The 23,122-nt window shown below is 43.8% G+C and overlaps 1 protein-coding gene across 1 annotated transcript in view; it reads left to right on the top strand.

Annotated features, from left to right (window-relative positions):
• The window catches only part of LOC126177105 (proton channel OtopLc), a 760,838-nt gene that overhangs the window by 363,153 nt on the left and 374,563 nt on the right, over positions 1 to 23,122 (top strand). The window contains exons 2-3 of the mRNA XM_049924368.1: positions 923 to 1,099; positions 22,893 to 22,999. Coding sequence (XP_049780325.1) covers positions 935 to 1,099; positions 22,893 to 22,999 — 272 coding nt within the window. The 5' untranslated portion in view covers positions 923 to 934. The remainder of the gene's footprint in view (positions 1 to 922; positions 1,100 to 22,892; positions 23,000 to 23,122) is intronic.

Raw genomic sequence — 23,122 nt, 5'->3', positions numbered from 1 at the left:
TTCTACTGGCTTTAGATGCAGAGAAAGTGGAGCCATAGGAAATGGTCTACCTCTTCCTATCCATATTTCCCGGAAATTGTTATTTACAAGCTAACGGAAATCAACACTGAAATGAGGAGGTCCATTGATCAAGAACTACATGTCTCACTGATAAACGTATAGCTTCTCGTAGATCACATAGAGTATTCTCTACGAACACAGTTAGAAATCATCAGTTGATTCTGTGCAGAAAAATGTGAGAGCCTGAGAAACAGTCCTTACCAATGCATGTCCAACAAATGATAGAAAATCTTTATTGGAGACGCTTCAACTTAAACGTGAGGATTCACGTCAGCCCATATATAAAATTCTTAAAACACTAAAACAAGTATTAGAAAAATTTCTAATATGGACACTACACATTACATTACAAGGTCATTTTCTTTCACTTTCATAGGACCACAGCTTGTGAATGGAGAGCGGCAATCATGTTAGTCTCGCGGTGAACAACAAAATAATTTCGGCATTTCGTGAAAAATGAATGTAGGTGCATTTGCCACTGGTCAGAATGTACTAAATGTTCTGGTTTTTGTAGAACCTATTCTAAACTGATCTGTCTGTTTGGGGAGCATGTGAGATCGTTTTGTGAAGATGTTGTTTCTAGAGGCTAGGGGAGGGGCGTGTGGGTGGAAAGTGTCTTCCCCTGGCCCTCGCTTGGTACACCCTTGGCGACCACTGTATAGTAGCCAAAAAACGTAAAATAAGCTTGACTCTGTTCACACTGTTCTTTTTTTTTTTTTTTTTTTTACTTTCTCTGGTCGCTAGTGTCGAACCTAGCTTTCCCGAGTGGGCACACATGTTTGTAATGGCGTGCAGTTGAAAAACGAAAGCGTGTTGTTTTTGCTTGGTGTACCTGACAGGGTCGCCACTTGTCGTGTTCCAGACGGCGGCCGGCATGCAGCGCTGCCCGTACCTGCACGAGATGAAGGAGCGGCTGCTGTCGCAGAGCTCGAACCCCGACCAGACGTCGCTGCCAGACTCCGGCGCCGCCATGGACACGCGTGCCGCCTCTGACGTTCTCGAGGTGCGCCAGGATCCCGTCGTAGGCACCGTCGTCAAGGTGAGCGTCCGACACCCCTTCCTTTTGATTTGCCACAAGTTTCATTGCTGTCTTTAACCCTTTACGTGGAACATATGGAACCAAGCGGATGTTTATAAAAAACATCCGCTTGGTTCCATATGTTCCACGTAAAGGGTTAAAGACAGCAATGAAACTTTGATGATAAACATCAAATAATAAAAACATAGGTTCTCCGAATTTTGTTTCACAAAAGATCGACCACAATTTATTTCAGATAACGTACTTTCAAGTAAAGTTGTGTGGTTCGTTTCTAGAGCACAATATTTCGACACGTGGATTTTTTTTTTTTTAACTGGCCAAAATATATAATAAAGGCATGCCCATTTTTGAGAATTATTTACCTAATCAAGCATGGTGATCCTAGGAAATGCTAACTGTCTTTTTACTATGGAACGGAACAAATCATTATTTGCACAGTGCTGCACTGCAGTGAAGTTAACTCCTTTCGCATGTAGGTCTGGTACTGTACACTTAACGGCATGGGACCTGGATAAGTTGAAACAACAAGAGATTGTTCAGAGTTTCAAAAGGAGAACTAGGCAATTATTGTCTGAAACGGGGAGAGAACAATAGGAGATGAATGGGTAGCCTTTAAGAGCTGGAATATTGAGGGCAACAGAGGAACAACTAAGCAAAGAGTAGAGGCTTAGTAGTAATCTTTGGATAACACATGAGATGCTGAATTTAACTGACGAAAGGAGAAAATATAGAAATACAGCAAGGGAAGCAGGCAGCAGAAAGTACTACAGACGTCCCAAAAGTCAGACTAACAAGTGCCAAAGCAGGAACTGCAGGAGGAGAAATGCTTGTCTCTAGAAGGCTACATGACAAAGGAAAAGATGGACTTTATGTGCTCTCTGCTTCAGCCATCGTCACTTATTCTGCTGCTCAAATAGCGCAACTCATCTACTACTTTTGGTGTTTCACCTCCTAATCCAGTTCCTTCATAATCGCCTGATCCAATTCGATTACATTCAATTACCTTTGAATCCTTTTATTTTGTTTTCATCTTATAACCTTATTTCAAGACAGTATCCATTTCTTTCATCTGCTCTTCCAAGTCCTTTGGTGTCACTGATAGATTACAGTGTCATCGACGAAGCTAAATGTTTTTACTTCTTTTCCCTGAATTTTAATTCACTTCCCAGATTTCTTCCTGATGTCGTTTACTGCTTGCTCAATCTACAAATTCAACAATGCACTCTCTGACCCTTTTCAACTACGATTTCCCTTTCATGTCCTTCGACTCTTGTAACTACCAGTCTAGTTTCTGCACAAGTTGTAAATAACCTTCCGCTCCGTGTATTTTATCCGTGCCATCTTCAAAATTTCAAAGAGTGTGTTCCAGTCAAAATGATAGATGATATTAAACTCGTAACTTTGAGATGAGGAACTAATGGTCAGAAACGGATATTTAGCTTTTTCTCAATACACAATAAACAACAGAATTCTGGGATCAAAATTATTTTTCAACAAAGCTTGCACAGTGTAAGCTTCTAGCTGTTCGTTCACGGCCAAGTCTGCTGGTATTATTAAGTTTCTCTAAAATGATCTCAGTTTTTACTTTCACTGTCGAGAGACGTACCCAGCTATTTGTGGCTTTATCGTCCCAGTTTCTAGTAAGTTTCTAATCATAGTGATAGATTTCTTCCAATTAAATTGGCGTTTCTAGCCCCTTCGTCAAAACCCAACCTTTTTCCTATTTTTATTGCATGGACGTCTGTATGTCATCATTCAGAGGGGCTCGTTTCATTTCTATAAAATATTGTAATAAACATTTGGATGGCTTCGTATGTTAGGCCTAAAATTATAACATACCCATTTTTATTCTGTTCTTCAGCTGAAAATCCATTAATTTTAAAGATGGCACTGCACAGGTTGATCCGGGTTTATGCGTTTTATGACAGGTCAGCATGTTAGCATGTCGCGTGTAAAGTAGTAGGTAAAGTAAAATTCATTATTCCGAGTTATTGTTTTGCGCTTAAATGGAAATATTATTCGCCTGATCCCTCATTTACTGCTTCCAGACTGTTATAATTGCTGTAAGAATAGCGCCAAGTTGTTGCGGAATCATTCATTCGTTTGTATTGCTACAACCAATCTGCTAATCCTTTATACGGAAATTCACCCGCTAGACTGCTGTTTTAGCTTAACGTCAGTTTTCTTCGTTGCATAGTTTGCACTTGTTAAACTTACAGACAACTCACGGTGAGCTAAAACTGAAGTTACGTGTATTTTATACATTCAGCAAATTAAAAAATAACTCGGATGTTTAAGTCTGGATTAAGTACTTCAGCGTCGTAGGACTTGTTTAAATCACTAACTCGTACTGTGGGGCAAACAGCAGAAGTACGTCCTTCCACCTTGAGGAAACATTAGTAAATTACAGCGATTAACTGAATTTCACATGGTTGTTAGTAAATTGTAGTCGCATTTGTGTTTCACGTGCGCTGGCAATTAGCGCCTACGTAGTATACTACCCTTCCAGCGCGAGTAATTGCGGGTTGCAAACATGAAGATTGCAGGCGCGCCGCTGCCTTGCTTCTCTTTAATACCTTACATTTACATCCATTCGGGCATACTGGTCTAGGGGTAAAGCGCGTTGTTTGAAACCGGGCAGTAGCGGGATCGAGTTCCAGTCGGATCCCGGAACTTTTCAGTTAGTCTTTAATCTAACGTTCACTGCTAAATGATGTGGAAAATCGCCAAGAAGGTCTCGTGGTTCGGATTTAAAGTTAAACTAAACGCCCCTTCCCCCGTTTGAATAACTGGGGTAGATCGGTGATACGAAAGTCACTGAAGCGGCATATAGATCAACGGCTTGCACTTTCACTCGGGCATTGAGTCACACGCTTTCATCTTCATCATCACCATCATGATCATCTACACCTAAACACCACAAGCTATCTTAAAGTTTGATAAATAAAACATAACGCATTCAAGCTCCAGTATTATTAATTTGTTCCGCAACGATTTCTGTAATCTTAGGTCAACAGTACCCACTTCTTGAAATAAGATGGCTGCTACTTAAATGTCCTTATACTTTCACGGTGTTTGTACGTTACGAGTACTTATGTACGTTTTTATAAATCACACCATAGTTGGTACGAAGACCTTAAAATCAACACTACTTAAAACGCGTTAATTTAAGAAGACTGCCCCTCTTAACAGGAGAGAATGAGGCGATGGGGGTCATAGAGTCACAAATAAACTGTAGTAAAGACAGATGTGTCGTTTGATTTGTAGCAGTCACACATTCACCTAAAAGTCCGATACTTCTATCTGTAACTCTTGTCTTTTACAAACCGGTAGCGAACAATGTAACGAAAGGACATGAACTGCCTGGCGAATTCGTATTCAAGCTATCTTCTTATATAGTTTGGCTGGCAATTCCCCTGTTTTTGTATATAGTTTGATAAGAAGAAACAACGAATTTTACCAAAATTCATTAGTTCATGAATGAATGAATGTGGGTGTCAAGTATGTAATCAGTTAAGACTTAACGTAAATTATTCATGTAACTTACTTTAACAGTTAGTTAATGATTTTCCTCCTTCGTAGTACCGTATCACTTTTCCAGAGTCGTGAAGCTGTACGCTGCGTTTTGAACTCCCAGCTTGTTGTGCTTCTGCTGCAATGCGTATTTAACCACACTCAGCCTTAAGCGTGTGTAATACTGACTGGGTTACAGTTATCTTCCTGATGTCCCTTATGCCTAGAAACTACCGGTGGTAGCATAAACCTTTAATTATAACCTCGAAAAAATAAAATTACGCAAGTCTCCGCGAGTTATATGTGTAAGCAGCATCAGCCGTGAACAGAAAACTTCTGAGGTTACCTTTAAGATCATTTATCCGAGGGGCAGACATAAAATTTTAATTATCACTTCGAAAAAATTAAAGTAGTGTGATTAATTTTGTTCCTTCTTCGTGGTGAACTCAGCCATTTAGAACGTTTTGAAAGAAATTTCCGCCGTTTGACTGTAATTTACTGTTCATTTATTTCCCACTATCACGAGTTCGGCTTTACAGCACATTCTCATGTGCATGTTGAAATGTTACAATATATTTGACGTGTCTACGTGACATGTCATCGTCGATAAAACAACATTGCATTGTCTTGCTGAAGACACTGTAAGTTCAAGAAACGTATCAGTATGACTGTACAGTAGATTACCATATAAGCAGTCGATAAGAGACAAAGGCATTACGGGGCCGCAGCTCGTGGTCTCGCGGTTGCGTTCTCGCTTCCCGAGCTCGGTGTCCCGGGTTCGATTCCCGGCGGGGTCAGGGATTTTCACCTGCCTCGAGATGACTGGGTATTTGTGTTGTTCTCATCATTTCATCATCATTCATGAAAGTGGCGAATTCGGACTCAGCAAAGGGTGGGAATTTGTACATGCTCTGATAACCGGGCAGTCGAGCGCCCCACAAAGCCAAACATCATCAAATCATAACGTATTAGGGGCCCATTTCATTCCGTATTAACATCTCACACACGAGAATTCCTCCACACACCTGCATTAGTGGTGTCAATTAGAAAAGTGGGAGGCATCGCGTGATCTGGATTTCGATATACTCGTACTCTGCCATCGACTACTGATAGTTAATGCAATGTCTGGTTCAGCAACATTCTTACAGCGTCCAGAAGCAGAATGATACTACTCTGTGTGTCTTGCGGAGTGCAGTAAGCATCGGTACACATGTGGATTCGTGGCACCTGTGTGCGGAGATGGTTCTGGATGTTACAACTACTCACCAGTTGTTGTCTACAATTGAAATGACTCGTGATTTGCTGCGCCGTGGTCGTCCTGTCTGTCGTCGACTACAGCGGCTTGTAACAGCAATCAGTGATCTCATCTCGTTGTTCTCATTCGACTTCACAGGCCACTGTGTTCCCCAATTTGAGGCGGTAACGGGACGCCCATTACACAGCGTCGCTTGGAAATCCCAGTGAACGCACAACCTTGGAGGTGATGTGCCCAGGCGTAAAGTACGCTTCCTACGTCACAGACTTTTACACTATGTCTTTGTCGTCGTTGTATTTGTCGTCGTTGTATTTATCGTCGTTGTATTTGTCGTCGTTGTATTTGTCGTCGTCGTCTTCGTTGTTGTTGTTGTTGTTGTTGTTGTTTTCAATTCCAAGACAGACTTGATGAAGACTTGATGAATATTGGTGAGCCAAAACATTATGACCACCTGCTTAATAGTTTTTTGTTCGTCTTTGGAACGAAATACATGATTTATTCTGCATATCAGGGATCGGACAGTTGTTTGGTAGGATTGTAGAAGTATGTGGCATTATGTCTACGCACAGGTCACGTAATTCGTGTAAATAACGGACCACTGATTTTCGTACGCTGTGATGGCGCCGGAAAAGAGACTCGGATAGGTTACATAGGATTTACAACAAGCGAATTTGGTCGCCGAGACATCAACGTGAGTTCGCTATAATGCTCGTCAAACCACTGTAGTACGGTTCTGGCTTCGAGACACGGACAATTATGCTGCTGAAAGATGACATCACCATCGGGGGAAGACATCAGGCAAGAAGATATTCAGGTGGTTCGCAGCCGTCGGCATGTCTTTGATTACTGCCACAGGTCCCGTGCAAGCGCAGGAGAATGTCTCCCATAGCACAACACTGCTCCCGCCAGACTGTGTCCGTTAGTGCTCAAGGTTTCGAACCGCCGTTCACCTCGATGACGGCGTTTGTGGAAACGAACATCGAGCTAGTGTAGGAATATTGTGATTCACCCGAATAGCCGACACGTTTCAATTGATCGACGATCGAATTCCGATGGTTACGTCCCAACTGCAGTCGTAATTTACCATGTACACTCCTGGAAATTGAAAAAAGAACACATTGAGACCGGTGTGTCAGACCCACCATACTTGCTCCGGACACTGCGAGAGGGCTGTACAAGCAATGATCACACGCACGGCACAGCGAACACACCAGGAACCGCGGTGTTGGCCGTCGAATGGCGCTAGCTGCGCAGCATTTGTGCACCGCCGCCGTCAGTGTCAGCCAGTTTGCCGTGGCATACGGAGCTCCATCGCAGTCTTTAACACTGGTAGCATGCCGCGACAGCGTGGACGTGAACCGTATGTCCAGTTGACGGACTTTGTGCGAGGGCGTATAGTGGGCATGCGGGAGGCCGGGTGGACGTACCGCCGAATTGCTCAACACGTGGGGCGTGAGGTCTCCACAGTACATCGATGTTGTCGCCAGTGGTCGGCGGAAGGTGCACGTGCCCGTCAACCTGGGACCGGACCGCAGCGACGCACGGATGCACGCCAAGACCGTAGGATCCTACGCAGTGCCGTAGGGGACCGCACCGCCACTTCTCAGCAAATTAGGGACACTGTTGCTCCTGGGGTATCGGCGAGGACCATTCGCAACCGTCTCTATGAAGCTCGGCTACGGTCCCGCACACCGTTAGGCCGTCATCCGCTCACGCCCCAGCATCGTGCAGCCCGCCTCCAGTGGTGTCGCGACAGGCGTGAATGGAGGGACGAATGGAGACGTGTCGTCTTCAGCGATGAGAGTCGCTTCTGCCTCGGTACCAATGATGGTCGTATGCGTGTTTGGCGCCGTGCAGGTGAGCGCCACAATCAGGACTGCATACGACCGAGGCACACAGAGCCAACACCCGGCATCATGGTGTGGGGAGCGATCTCCTACACTGGCCGTACACCACTGGTGATCGTCGAGGGGACACTGAATAGTGCACGGTACATCCAAACCGTCATCGAACCCATCGTTCTACCATTCCTAGACCGGCAAGAGAACTTGCTGTTCCAACAGGACAATGCACGTCCGCATGTATCCCGTGCCACCCAACGTGCTCTAGAAGGTGTAAGTCAACTACCCTGGCCAGCAAGATCTCCGGATCTGTCCCCCATTGAGCATGTTTGGGACTGGATGGAGCGTCGTCTCACGCGGTCTGCACGTCCAGCACGAACGCTGGTCCAACTGAGGCGCCAGGTGGAAATGGCATGGCAAGCCGTTCCACAGGACTACATCCAGCATCTCTACGATCGTCTCCATGGGAGAATAGCAGCCTGCATTGCTGCGGAAGGTGGATATACACTGTACTAGTGCCGACATTGTGCATGCTGTGTTGCCTGTGTCTATGTGCCTGTGGTTCTGTCAGTGTGATCATGTGATGTATCTGACCCCAGGAATGTGTCAATAAAGTTTCCCCTTCCTGGGACAATGAATTCACGGTGTTCTTATTTCAATTTCCAGGAGTGTATTTGGGTCAACATGTAAACACGTATGGGTGGTCTGCTGCAGAGCTCCACGTTCAACAATCTACGATGAACGGTGTGCTTCGAAACACCTGTGCGTGCAACAGCATACTGCTCTTTCGGCAGAGATGCCACAGATCACCATCTATCCTACTTTACACAGCAGTAAAGCCTCCGAACCCCTTTTTCTGTTAAGAGTTGTGGACGCCCAATCATTTAGCGCCTAGTAGTAGAACACAGCATGTTGTTATCAACGGAGAGACGTCTACAGACGTTAAAGTAACCTCTGGCGTGCCACAGGGGAGTGTTATGGGACCATTGCTTTTCACAATATATATAAATGACCTAGTAGATAGTGTCGGAAGTTCCATGCGGCTTTTCGCGGATGATGCTGTAGTATACATACAGATAAGTTGCAGCATTAGAAAATTGTAGCGAAATGCAGGAAGATCTGCAGCGGATAGGCACTTGGTGCAGGGAGTGGCAACTGACCCTTAACATAGACAAATGTAATGTATTGCGAATACATAGAAAGAAGGATCCTTTATTGTATGATTATATGATAGCGGAACAAACACTGGTAGCAGTTGCTTCTGTAAAATATCTGGGAGTATGCGTGCGGAACGATTTGAAGTGGAATGATCATATAAAATTAATTGTTGGTAAGGCGGGTACCAGGCTGAGATTCATTGGGAGAGTCCTTAGAAAATGTAGTCCATCAACAAAGGAGGTGGCTTACGGGACACTCGTTCGACCTATGCTTGAGTATTGCTCATCAGTGTGGGATCCGTACCAGATCGGGTTGACGGAGGAGATAGAGAAGATCCAAAGAAGAGCGCCGCGTTTCGTCACAGGATTATTTGGTAACCGTGATAGCGTTACGGAGATGTTTAACAAACTCAAGTGGCAGACTCTGCAAGAGAGGCGCTCTGCATCGCGGTGTAGCTTGCTTGCCAGGTTTCAAGAGGGTGCGTTTCTGGATGAGGTATCGAATATATTGCTTCCCCCTACTTATACCTCCCGAGGAGATCACGAATGTAAAATTAGAGAGATTGGAGCGCGCACGGAGGCTTTCAGACAGTCGTTCTTCCCGCGAACCATACGCGACTGGAACAGGAAAGGGAGGTAATGACAGTGGCACGTAAAGTGCCCTCCGCCACACACCGTTAGGTGGCTTGCGGAGTATAAATGTAGATGTAGATCTAGATGTAGATGTAGAGTTTCGCGTTCCTTCAGCTCTTTCCGTAGCTGCACACGACAGTAGCACATGAACGTTCGACCAGGTTCGCTGTTTCTAAACAGTCGTTCCCAGGCTCTGTGTAACAGTAATGTACCCTTTGTCAAAGCCGCTTATCTCAATGGATTTCCCCGTTTGCACCCCTTATCTTCGCTAGCGTGATCCCCCGTCTGTGTGTGCTCCTCTTACATATGTTTGTTACCGCGTCACGTATCTGCAACGCCACCAGGTGCCATGCAACGTTGCTTTGGCCAGTAGTCATAACGTTTCGGCTCGTCAGTGCATCTCTCCACGCAGTCTGTCCTGTACTCCATTTGTATGTAACTAGTGCAGTGTACAGCCTTTGGAGCCTTGTTTCTGTAGCGAAGCTTTGGTCTCCCTCTATAAATTTTTACGTCCGACATTGCCCTCAATTACCAAATTGACACTTCTTTGATGCTTCTTGATGTGCCCCATCAACCGATTCCTTCTTTTACACAAGTTTCGGCATAAATTTCTTTCTGCCCGAATTAAATTCATCCCTCCTCATTAGTTACCCGATCTACCCACCTAATTTTTGAATACTGTCCCATAGCACAACATTTCAAAATGTTTATCGTCCGTTTTTAATTTTCATACAAGGCTACACTTCAGGCAAATATCCTCAGTAAAGACTTCTTAACTTTTAAATTTCTGTTCGATGTAAACAAATTCCTCTATTTTTCAGAAATGCTTTTCTTGCTATAGCCAGTCTGCACTTTATACCTTTGTCCACCGCTCGTGGTCTCGCGGTAGCGTTCTCGCTTCCCGAGCACGGGGTCCCGCGTTCGATTCCCGGCGGGGTCAGGGATTTTCACTGCCTCGAGATGACTGGGTGTTTGTGTTGTCCTCATCATTTCATCATCATCCAGGAAAGTGGCGAAATTGGACTGAGGAAAGGTTGAGAAATTGTACGGGCGCTGATAACCACGCAGTTGAGCGCCCCACAAACCAAACATCATCATCTTTATACCCTCTCTTCATTGGCCACCTTCAGTTACGTTGCCACCCAAATAGCAAAACTGATAGCCTGCTTTCAGCGTCTCATTTCGTGATCTAGCTCCCTCAGGACTGCCTGATTTGACTACTGTGCACTGTCCCTGTGTTACTTTTATTGTCCTGTACATTACTCTCTCGATAATCCAACCTCGAGATGGCGCATTGCGAAGATACTGGAGGGCCCATTGGACAGGACGTCTGTAGAAATTCATGTACGGCCTCCGGATTTAGGTACCCTGTGGTTTCTATAAATCAGTGGTTGCCAACGGGGGGTGGGGCTGTGGGTGGGGTTAGATTACCCCGAGAGGGCTGCAGTTAAATTTTATGAGGGCTAAAGAATAAGTGTTCAGTTGTGTTTCGGTCACTAAAGTAAATAATTTCTTAAACGTTATTGCTGTTATCACTATTATCTAAGAGTGTATGTAATACTGTTTACATAAGTTACCAATAATTAATTTATTTCCAATACTAACATTAACACGTGACACAATGTGTCGGAGGTTACAGCTTGTGAAACGAATGTATAATCACCTTACTCGCATAGTCCACCTACTACATACATACTTTGTACTTTGAACCACGCTTCTTTTACACTAAAATTGAGACATATACATCATATGTGTTAGTGTCTCAAGAAGCAGTGAACACAGAGTGATCGCCGCACAACACACTACGTTGCAGAAATAATTCAAAAGCCAAGATCGCTTAAACACTGTTTACAAGATGACCGGATTCAACACACTAAAGGTGCTATCATCGGACTTTAAATGTATTTTCCCCTCCATCTTCGGAAATCTGGTCTGCGAAACGATGAAATTTACATAAACGCTGTACTCGTCGTGCTCCCAGACTGCATTTATACTGGCTTCATATGAGTCCAAACCACCACACGCGGAACCAGCAGAAGAACGCAGAGGTGGCAGGAAGCCATCTGACAAGTAATATCTCTCCGTATCTCGTTCCTGTCAGGCTTTGTAGCGTGTGTGCGCCTGTACACAGAAAGCAACCGGGCACACACAGGAGGAGGGGAGGGGGAACAGAACGAGAGAGAGAGAGAGAGAGAGAGAGAGAGAGAGAGAGACGCACTTCGCTGCAGGCGGCAAAGAGATTGTAAAGGGGATGGGCTGGTCTGGTTTTATTGACGGCTGTTGGTGGCGGTGGAGGAGCGGAGGCAGCCGGCGGCGGTTTACGGGCACCTCTGCTGCCGGCGCCTCCGCAGCCTTTATTGACAAAATTGGGAGCTTAGCATAGCAGAGCGGGCGAGGTAGGCACCACGGCCAATGGCCTCCGCCCTAAGCGACGTCCCACCTGCTGCGCCTATTGTGGACTGCCACAGACAGATTGCCAGGCCATGCCGCCCGGGGCAGTGCGAGGGAGGGCCAATACAGCGTTACGCGCACAAAACGTAAAAAACTTCGACACTGCGAAGAGAGAACTGGGGATGTCACGCATGCCTAATCACAGTTTTGTTGTTGTGAACACCTCCCGAGTTTCAATGCCTCAAGGGTGTAGCTCAAGACGTATACCACATGACGTGCATTGAAGAAATAGAACTGTCATAAAGTTTTAATTACCACCTTGAATCAAATCACATTGAATACCAACAACCAGAGCGTGCTCTTAGACATGCAAAGAACCGGAAGGCAGCGGGAAGTGATGATATAAATAGCTAACTTATAAAATACCCTTCAGGGAAATGTAAAACTAGGTTCCTCAGGTTTCTGAAGCTTTGCTGCATAAGGAAGTAAGTACCAAAATAACGGAAAACATTATTCACAAAACCAATATTCAGGAAGGACGACAAATCAAGTTCAGTAAATTATAGAAGGATTTACTCCTAGTAAATGAACTCGCCCCCCTCCCCCCTCCCCCGTGAACCATGGACCTTGCCGTTGGTGGGGAGGCTTGCGTGCCTCAACGATACAGATAGCCTTACCGTAGGTGCAACCACAACGGAGGGGGTATCTGTTGAGAGGCCAGACAAACGTGTGATTCCTGAAGAGGGGCAGCAGCCTTTTCAGTAGTTGCAGGGGCAACAGTCTGGATGATTGATTTGATCTGGCCTTGTAACACTAACCAAAACGGCCTTGCTGTGCTGGTACTGCGAACGGCGGAAAGCAAGGGGAAACTACAGCCGTAATTTTTCCCGAGGGCATGCAGCTGTACTGTATGGTTAAATGATGATGACGTCCTCTTGGGTAAAATATTCCGGAGCTAAAATAGTCCCCCATTCGGATCTCCGGGTGGGGACTACTCAAGAGGACGTCGTTATCAGGAGAAATAAAACTGGCGTTCTACGGATCGGAGGGTGGAATGTCAGATCCCTTAATCGGACAGGTAGGTTAGAAAATTTAAAAAGGGAAATGGATAGGTTAAAGTTAGATATAATAGGAATTACTGAAGTCCGGTGGCAGGAGGAACAAGACTTTTGGTCAGGCGAATACAGGGGTATAAATACAAAATGAAATACGGGTAATGCAGGAGTAGGTTTAATAATGAATAAAAAATAGGACTGCGGGTAAGTTACTACAAACACCATAGTTAACGCATTATTGTGTCCAAGATAGACACGAAGCCCACGCCTACTACAGTAGTACAAGTTTATATGCCAACTAGCTCTGCAGATGATGAAGAAATTGATGAAATGTATGATGAAATAAAAGAAATTATTCAGGTAGTGAAGGGAGACGAAAATTTAATAGTCATGGGTGACTGGAATTCGAGAGTAGGAAAATGGAGAGATGGAAACATAGTAGGTGAATATGGATTGGGGGTAAGAGGTGATAGAGCAAGCCATCTGGTAGAATTTTGCACAGAGCATAACTTAATCATAGCTAACACTTGATTCAAGAATCATAAAAGAAGGTTGTATGCATGGAAGAATCCTGGAGTTACTATAAGGTATCAGATTATATAATGGTAAGACAGACATTTAGGAACCAGGTTTTAAATTGTAAGACATTTCCAGGGGCAGATGTGGACTCTGACCACAATCTATTGGTTATGAACTGTAGATTAAAACTGAAGAACCGCAAAAAGGTGGGAAGTTAAGGAGATGGGACCTGGATAAACTAAAAGAACCAGAGGTTGTACAGAGTTTCAGGGAGAGCATAAGGGAACATTTGACAGTAATGGGGGAAAGAAAGACAGTAGAAGTAGAATGGGTAGCTTTGAGGGATGAAGTAGTGAAGGCAGCAGGGATCAAGTAGCTAAAAAGACGAGGGCTAATAGAAATCCTTGTGTAACAGAAGAAATATTGAATTTAATTGATGAAAGGAGAAAATATAAAAATGCAGTAAATGAAGCAGACAACAAGGAATACAAACGTCTCAAAAATGAGATCGACAGGAAGTGCAAAATGGCTAAGCAGGGATGGCTAGAGGACAAATGTAAGGATGTAGAGGCTTATCTCACTAGGGGTAAGATAGATACTGCCTACAGGAAAATTAAAGAGACCTTTGGAGAGAAGAGAACCACTTCTATGAAGCTCAAATGGAAACCCAGTTCTAAGCAAAGAAGGGAAGGCAGAAAGGTGGAAGGAGTATATAGAGGATCTATACAAGGGCGATGTACTTGAGGACAATATTATGGAAATGGAAGAGAATGTAGATGAAGATGAAATGGGAGATATGATACTGCGTGAAGAATTTGATAGAGCACTGAAAGACCTAAGTCGAAACAAGGCCCCGGGAGTAGACAACATTCCATTTGAACTACTGACAGCCTTGGGAGAGTCAGTCCTGACAAAACTCTACCATCTGGTGAGCAAAATGTATGAGACAGGCGAAATACCCTCAGACTACAAGAAAAATATAATAATTCTAATCCCAAAGAAAACAGGCGTTGACAGATGTGAAAATTACCGAACTATCAGTTTAATAAGTCACAGCTGCAAAATACTAACGCGAATTCTTTACAGGCGAATGGAAAAACTGGTAAAAGCCGACCTCAGGGAAGATCAATTTGGATTCCGTAGAAATATTGGAACACGGGAGGCAGTACTGATCCACCGACTTATCTTAGAAGCTAGATTAAGGAAAGGCAAACCCACGTTTGTAGCATTCATAGACTTAGAGAAAGCTTTTGACAATGTTGACTGGAATACACTCTTTCAAATTCTAAAGGTGGCAGGGGTAAAATACAGGGAGCGAAAGGCTGTTTACAATTTGTACAGAAACCAGATGGCAGTTATAAGAGTCAAAGGGCATGAAAGGGAAGCAGTGGTTGGGAAGGGAGTGAGACAGGGTTTTAGCCTCTCCCCGATTTTATTCAATCTTTATATTGAGCAAGCAGTAAAGGAAACAAAAGAAAAATTCGGAGTAGGTATTAAAATCTATGGAGAAGAAATAAAAACTTTGAGGTTCGCCGATGACATTGTAATTCTGTCAGAGACAGCAAAGGACTTGGAAGAGCAGTTGAACGGAATGGACAGGGTCTTGAAAGGAGGATATAAGATGAACATCAACAAAAGCAAAACGCGGATAATGGAATGCAGTCGAATTAAGTCGGGTGATGCTGACGGAATTAGATTAGGAAATGAGTCACTTAAAGTAGTACAGGATTTTTGCTATTTGGGGAGCAAAATAACTGATGATGGTCGAAGTAGAGAAGATATAAAATGTAGACTGGCAATGGCAGGAAAGCGTTTCTGAAGAAGAGAAATTTGTTAACATCGAGTATAGATTTAAGTGTCAGGAATTCGTTTCTGAAAGTATTTGTATGGAGTGTAGCCATGTATGGAAGTGAAACATGGCAGATAAATAGTTTGGACAAGAAGAGAATAGAAGCTTTCGAAATGTGGTGCTACAGAAGAATGCTGAAGATTAGATGGGTAGATCACGTAACTAATGAGGGGGCATTGAATAGAATTGGGGAGAAGAGGAGTTTGTGGCACAGCATGGCTAGAAGAAGGGACCGGTTGGTAGGACATGTTCTGAGGCATCAAGAGATCACAAATTTAGCATTGGAGGGCAGCGTGGAGGGTAAAAATCGTAGAGGGAGACCAAGAGATGAATACACTAAGTAGATTCAGAAGGATGCAGGTTGCAGTAAGTACTGGGAAATGAACAAGCTTGCAGGATAGGGTAGCATGGAGAGCTGCATCAAACCAGTCTCAGGACTGAAGACCACAACAACAAAAATTAACTCGGTACGTAACGTTTATGCTGGAATAATAATGTACACACTGAAACTCACAATTTAGTTCGTTGTATGAAGTGAGCAACTCGATTCAGAAAAGGAACTACAGTGTCGTCCAAAATTAAAGCAAAAAACTGAAATTTTGCAAGGTTTCGTTTATTTTGCCACAAAACAGTAATAATTGGCAGTAGGAAAGCAGGAACAATGTAAAGAATACAGAATGTAACCAACTGCAACATGCATAAAGGTAGACACAAAATTTCTTCGTTTTTTCCAACTGAACGGATCTGCACACACGCATTCTGACACCTGGTTAATGTGCTCTGTATGGGGTGTGACCACACATGGCAGCAATGCAGGCCTGTCAACGACAGGGCATGCCGAGAGTGATGTGATCAGTCTCAAAAAAAATGGTTCAAATGGCCGTGGTGGCCGAGCGGAACGGCGCTTCAGTCCGGAACCTCGCGACTGATACGGTCGCAGGTTCGAATCCTGCCTCCGGCATGCATGTGTGTCATGTCCTTAGGTTAGTTAGGTTTATGTAGTTCTAAGTTCTAGGGGACTGATGACCTCAGATGTTAAGTCCCATAGTGCTCAGAGCCATTTCAACCATTGAATGAAAATATGAAAAATACGATAACTTTATGATGGGTCTCTCCCCGAGGTTTCCAATGATTCGAAGTGAAAATGTGACTAAACTGAGTCACTACATTCTGTGGTTTCTTGACGAATAATCGGCTGTCATTCCTCAACAGTGTTTCAGACACCTCATTGAGAATGTCCCCATAGAGTTCAAATTGTGAAAAGGCGAAGGATGGGCACAATCCTTGTTGATGTCCACTAATGCATGTAAGGATACTTTCTATCAGACAGTGTAGCTAAAAAATATGGTCCATGTAAACGCAGATTTCTACAGGGTATTTCAGAAAGGACTCTACTACTTTAAAAATTCATATAAATTTATTGAAAGAAGGTATAGAGCTGATTTTAGTGTTATTTTGTAGAGAAACACAGCAAGCTTTTTGCCTTCAACTAGAGATGCTGTAGGTATCTTTCGTTGGTTATCCTGCACACATCCCATCGGAAGTCAATTTCTTTCGAAACTCGCTATAGCACTGCAGGTCTAAGTTGTTCAGTGGCGGCGTAAATTCTTGATCTAAGTTCAGGTAGAGAAGCCGGCACAGGAAGTACAAACACGATATCCTTGATGAATCCCCATTAAAAAAAATGTCGAATGGTGTCAGGTCTGGAGAACGTGGGGGCCATGCAATTGGCGCATCACGGCCAATCCATTGGCCTGGAAAGCGGTCACTGACAAAATCCCGGACGTCAGCTAGGCAGTGGGATGGTGGATCCTGCATGAAGTAAACATTTCGTTCTTGGTTATCCTCATCGATCTCTGGTATAAAAAATTATTGTAACATATCCACATACACTATCCCATTGATGGTTCTGTCGCGAAAAAAGGGGCTGTAAACTTTGTTCTTGCTCAATGCACAAAAAACATTCAGTTTAGGGCTATCAGGAACATGCTGCCACGTTTGATGCGTATTTCCACTGCCTCAAATCCTACAGTTGTGTGCGTTAACATTGCCACGTAATTGAAAAGTCGACTCGTCAGAAAAGATAATTTTGTCCAAGAGATGTTAAACCTCATGTAATCGTTTTAAGATATCCGCACAAAAGTTCTTGCGAGCAATTTTATCAGTGTCTTTTATTGCTTGTACAACGGACAATCTGTGCCGTTTCAAATGCAAACTGTTTCTCAACACACGCCAAACAGTCGTATGTGTGATTTGCAGTTCGCAAGATGCACGCCGGGTCGATTTCGTAGGACTGTTGACAAAACGTTGTCTCACTCACTCAACGACGTCGTAGTCAGATGTGCTTGGACGACCTGGTGATTTCCCACGTCTTACCGAGCACCCTGTTTCTACAAAATATTTATGCCCCTCAAAAGTTGTAGCCCTACTAGGAGGATCTTTAGCGTGCTTGATATAGAAATTACGCTGACCTCTATTCTTTAAACCAAAACACACAGCTAACACGTTCGGCTCCAGTGAAGGCAGCCATCTTCAAGGCAACTGCAGCTAGCGCTCCTTACTGTGCGATTCGGCATCAGCGAGCTTTGCGAGACAAAACCTGACGTATTTCCCTACAAATTGACACTACAATCACCTCTGTAGGTACTATTATTTAATTTATATGAATTTTCAAAGTTGTTAAGTCCTTTTTGAAACCCCTGTATATGTCACTGGTTGAGTGCAGCATCAGTTTACCATTTTTTTTCGTCAAATTTTTGACTTGTTATCTGTAAACTCTAAACAGGTTGCATATATATAATAATCATGTGACATAGATATAATGGTTTATATTTCATGTATAGTAATAAATTATGTTAGCAGCAAACATTGGTAATATTAATGTAGAAACAAAACAGAAAACTGAAAGTAAGGATCAATTAAAAAACATAAAATAAAAGGAATTAACTCAAGTTCCAAGTGAATTACTTCCAGCTTATTTTACTAGACATGTTACTGGCATTCTCGGGGTAATTCGTGGTTTGCCAACTAACTAGAGCTATAACTACTTCTAAACTTATTGTTGCTACACTATTCTACACCACACACACTGGTATGTCTGCGCCTCGACAATCCTCGAGTCTACGCATACCTGTGTGGGTAACCGCACGATTCTTTCTTTTTCTTTCCTTTTTTTAGATGATGGTTCTTATTTATTTATACATATCTGTATTTTAAAGTTTCTCTTAATTAAATTTGTACATACCAGCTGCGGGGGCGCGGTTCCTTACGTCCCTTTACGACGAACCTACACCTACCTGTGAACATTGTCTCAGCAGATCATCAGTAGGGTGTTCAAATGTGTGTGAAATTTTATGGGACTTAACTGCTTAGATCATCAGTCCCTAAGGTTACACACTAGTCAACCTAAACACACACACACACACACACACACACACACACACACACACACACACATGCCCGAGGGAGGACTCGAACCTCCGCCAGGACCAGCCGCACAGTCCTTGACTGCAGCGCCCCAGACCGCTCGGCTAATCCCGCGCGGCCTCATCAGTAGGGAAGCCGAGCGAAACCTACTCTACTTCGACGTGAACCAGGCCGCAATTAAAGTCACTAATCTACGTTTCGGGAGAAAGTTTTCATACGAAATGAAAGATTGGAAATTTTGTCCTTAATTAATATATTCTAAAACTTAGGTGAACAAGTGTCACTGCCAAGCCCGTGCTGGGCTTAACACAGTCACTCACAATCCCTTTCACTCACGTTAGCAAGTTTATGGTGTTGCATTTCCCGAAAACGTAATAGCTACAAAAATACGGATTGTTTTTAACTGAGAATGCTCTACAAATATTAAGTCTATCTGTACCTAATGCAGTCACAGTTTTCAGCCACGACCTTCTCAATACACTACGCGGAATTTGTCTTTTCTCGTCACAAAATTCACTTAAAAATTCCGAAATTTCTGCACACCCATCGGAATAATTATGCCGTCACTTTACAACACTTTTGATGTATGAAACACTGTCAGATCCGGCAACTTATCATTTCCATCGGAACTACTACTACACACGTCCGAACTGTTTCGTGACTAGGCGCGCGGAGAATATTGCTTTACTATTGGTCAGTTTACTCAACAGCCAATAGCAAAACAACATTCTCTCTAGTCAGTCCGTGCTTTGCATCAATAACCAATCGCAAAATAGTAAACGTAACGACTGCACTTTTCACCGAAGTAATTATCTAATGTGCTGAAGTTTTGTTTATGCATAAAGTTGTTCACTATTGTTATTTATACCTGAATTAACTTTACCATAAACTTACTTTACAAATATATTCTACAAAAATCCCCTTTGTCCACATCCATACTTCTTCGAAATGTTCCCACTACATCTCCTACTTAACCGCCTGCAAGGCAGGATCGGTATTCGGCGCTACGCCTCACTGTCATGTACACTGGAGGAAACGCTTGTTGTGATCTGTTGACGTTATTCTGATATTCAGGGCGTCCTCTTGATCTTATAGACTGAAAGTTAAGCAGCTGCCTTTTAGATATTGTACGTGCAAACATATTAACTGTAACCCACAACTTTTGGTCACTTAGAATTGTTTTGAGATCGCAGTCAAACTTGCTGTCTGTCTCTACCTGGAAAAGGGGACAACTGAAAACGACATGATCAACGGAGCCTTCGTCTCCACATTCACAGATTCGTGTGTTACTTCAGTAGAGTCTCGATTATCCGATCTTCGATTATCCGACCTTCTGTGTTATCCGACCATTTCACCGCGCAGGGCGTGCGCCAACCGATGACAGGTCAGTGGCTAACGTGTTGTTTGTCGATACTCAGTTCACTGTCGCCGTCTGCTACTCCTCACTCCTCAGTGCTAACTTGGATCTGTAGTGGAGTGGACGTGTTGCACTTCGTTTATTGTAAAAATTTGTGGTGATGGCTTCAGAACGGAAAAAGGTGGTCGTTTCAATGGAGGAAAAACTTAAAAGCTTTAAAAAGAATAGACAGTGGTGAAACTTCATTAAAAGTGGCGCAAGATTATAACGTCGGGAAAACAACAGTTGGAGACTGGAAAAGGAACCGCAACGAAATTGATAAGTGGTGTTCTCAGCGAGCAACCTCGGCTTTGTTGGAAGATCGGAAAACCATGAAAAAATGTGATTATGAAAAAGTAAGTGAAGCTTTGTTCCTATGAATTACTCAACATAGAGATAAAGGTGTACCCATGTCGGGACCTATTTTGCAGGAAAAAGCCTTAAAGTTTCGTAACGAACTAAACGAAGGTGAACCTGATTTCAAAGGCTAGTGTAGGCTGCCTCGATAGATGGAAGAAAACATACGAAATTCGGCAACTTTATGTCTGTTGTGTAAAGCTTTCAGCAAATTTTGAAGCTGTTCAATTGTTGAGGAATAAACTTCACAAGGTATTGGACAAGGAAAACTTAACAGGTGATCAAATTTTTAACCGCGACGAGACTGGTCTCAATTACAAAATGTTACCGGAAAAAAACATTAGCGTCAAAGACCGAAAAGGCAGCGCCAGGCTACAAACGTAGCAAAGAAAGAGTGACAATTCTTGCATGCAGTAACGCCACAGCAAATTTGAAAATGAAACTGTCTACGATACGTAAACCAAAAAAACCGAGAGCATTTAAAAATGTATCTAAAATGATTTACCGGTGAAATATTACAACCAAAAAATGCTTGAATGAGCTCAGACATTTTCAAAGAATGGTTTTCTAACGATTTCGTGCCACAAACTGAAAAGTTTTTTTGAAAGCCAACAACTTGCCCCGCAAAACACTGTTGCTTCTAGACAATGCCACTTGTCATCCTAATGAAGATGAACTTCAAGATCAAGATATAAAGGCCATGTTGTAGCCTCCATATGTCACACCCTTATGTCAGCCTATGGACCAAGGGACCTTAGAGACACTGAAGAGAAACTACCGCAGGAACTTGCTTTCCTCTTTAATTAATGCTATGGACAAGGGGAAAGACATGCTAGAGCATTTGCGCCGTATTAATTTGAAAGATGTAGCTTATGCGTGGCTCAATCTTCGGAGAGTGTTGGAGCTAATACAACTGCAAAATCCTGGAAAATTTTGCTACAGGAAAATCAAGAAAATTCTCGAGATAATAATAATAATTGGTATTGTTGGCGGGGAGACCCCTCGCGGGGCGGTTCGGCCGCCGCTCCACAAGTTCTTTAACGCCACTGCGGCGACTTGCGAGTGAATGAGGATGAAACGATGATGAAAGACACACAACTCCCAGACATCTCGAGGCAGAGAAAATCCCTGACTCCGCCGGGAATCGATCCCGGGACCCCGTGCGCGAGAAGCGAGAACGCTACCGCAAGACCACGAGCCGCGGACACTCTCCAGATGATGAAAATCTACAGCAGCAGACCGAACCAGAAAATACTACCCTGCTTTGATTGTTACGAAAAGTTCCGGGATGTGCTGAGGCTACAGAAGATGACGTAAATGAATGGATTGTCCAAGATGACTATTTCTTCATCTGTCACTTCAAATTCTTCAACATAGTAAACGAAAAAGAAGAAGACGAAGAAGCGGATGTAGTGGAGGAAAGTGCGCTCAAGACTTCTCACAACGAAGGTTGAAATGGTTCAAATGGCCCTGAGCACTATGGGACTTAACATCTGAGGTCATCAGTCCCCTAGACTTAGAACTACTTAAACCTAACAAACCTAAGGACATCACACACATTCATGACCGAGGCAGGATTCGAACCTGCGACCGTAGCGGTCGCGCGGTTCCAGACTGATCACAACGAAGGACACAAGGCCTTATAAACTGCTTTAAAATATGTAGTGCAACTGGAGGAAACATCGTCTACCGAGGTTTTACTTCTCAAGAGACTACCTGATTTAGCGGCAAAAAAACGGCAAACAGCAGGCAAACAAAAGACAGTTACTAACTTCTTCACACAGTAGTAAATACCTATTCAGTCTAATTTGATTTGTATTGTATTAAATGTTTAGCTCACTTGGCCTACTTTAGTTTAATTTTTTGTATTTTTTTTGTATTATTTTCCGTGTTATCCGACCTTCCCGCTTATCCGACCTTGCCGCAGCCGGTTTAGGTCGGATAATCGAGACTCTACTGTACATCCCATTCGAGGCAAATGTTAGGGATATGGACCGTCACCTGTTAATAGGTGCACCATACCGCGATTAGGGGCAATGTCGCGCTGTTTGGACCTGTTCTTGATGCTTGGGAATGTATTGTAAAGCCACCTTGCTGTGGGTCTAGTGTCCCAGTCAGACTGCCACTTATCTAACTTCCAGGCTCGTAAATGGCTTTTATCGTCATCAGTTCCATAAACGTGTGTTTATGTAGGAGGACATCGTGACTGACACAGTGAAATGCTGTAGATAGGTGAGCTGGTAATACGAGTGAAGCCAGCCAGGCTGTGGGGACGGCGGCGGCCGCCTCTGCTGTGCTGCGCTGCGGCCAGCAGAGCAGTGCGTGTGCTGGAGGCTGGAGCACGGAGGAGGCAGGGCTGGACAGAGAGCGCTGACCGCCGTGCGGCCTTCTTGTGTTGCAGCTCAACCCGGACGGCTACGGCTCGCACACGTCGCCCGCACACCACTGCAGTAGCCAGCTGCTCGACGAGTCCGCCGACATGGACAGCTTCGCGCCCAAGAACGCCAAGTGAGTACGCCGCTCCGCTTCGCCACTGCCGCTGCATGTCTGTGATGTCCAATCACTGTGACAGGCACAGCACATTCAAGTCGTGCTGTGTTTACATTCGAAGGTATTGATCGCCAGCCGCTA

Source organism: Schistocerca cancellata, chromosome 3, assembly GCF_023864275.1.
Source record: "Schistocerca cancellata isolate TAMUIC-IGC-003103 chromosome 3, iqSchCanc2.1, whole genome shotgun sequence".
NCBI classification, from domain to species: Eukaryota; Metazoa; Arthropoda; class Insecta; order Orthoptera; family Acrididae; genus Schistocerca; species Schistocerca cancellata.
Note: the sequence above shows the minus strand (reverse complement) of the source record. Positions and strands in the feature narration are given on the sequence as shown.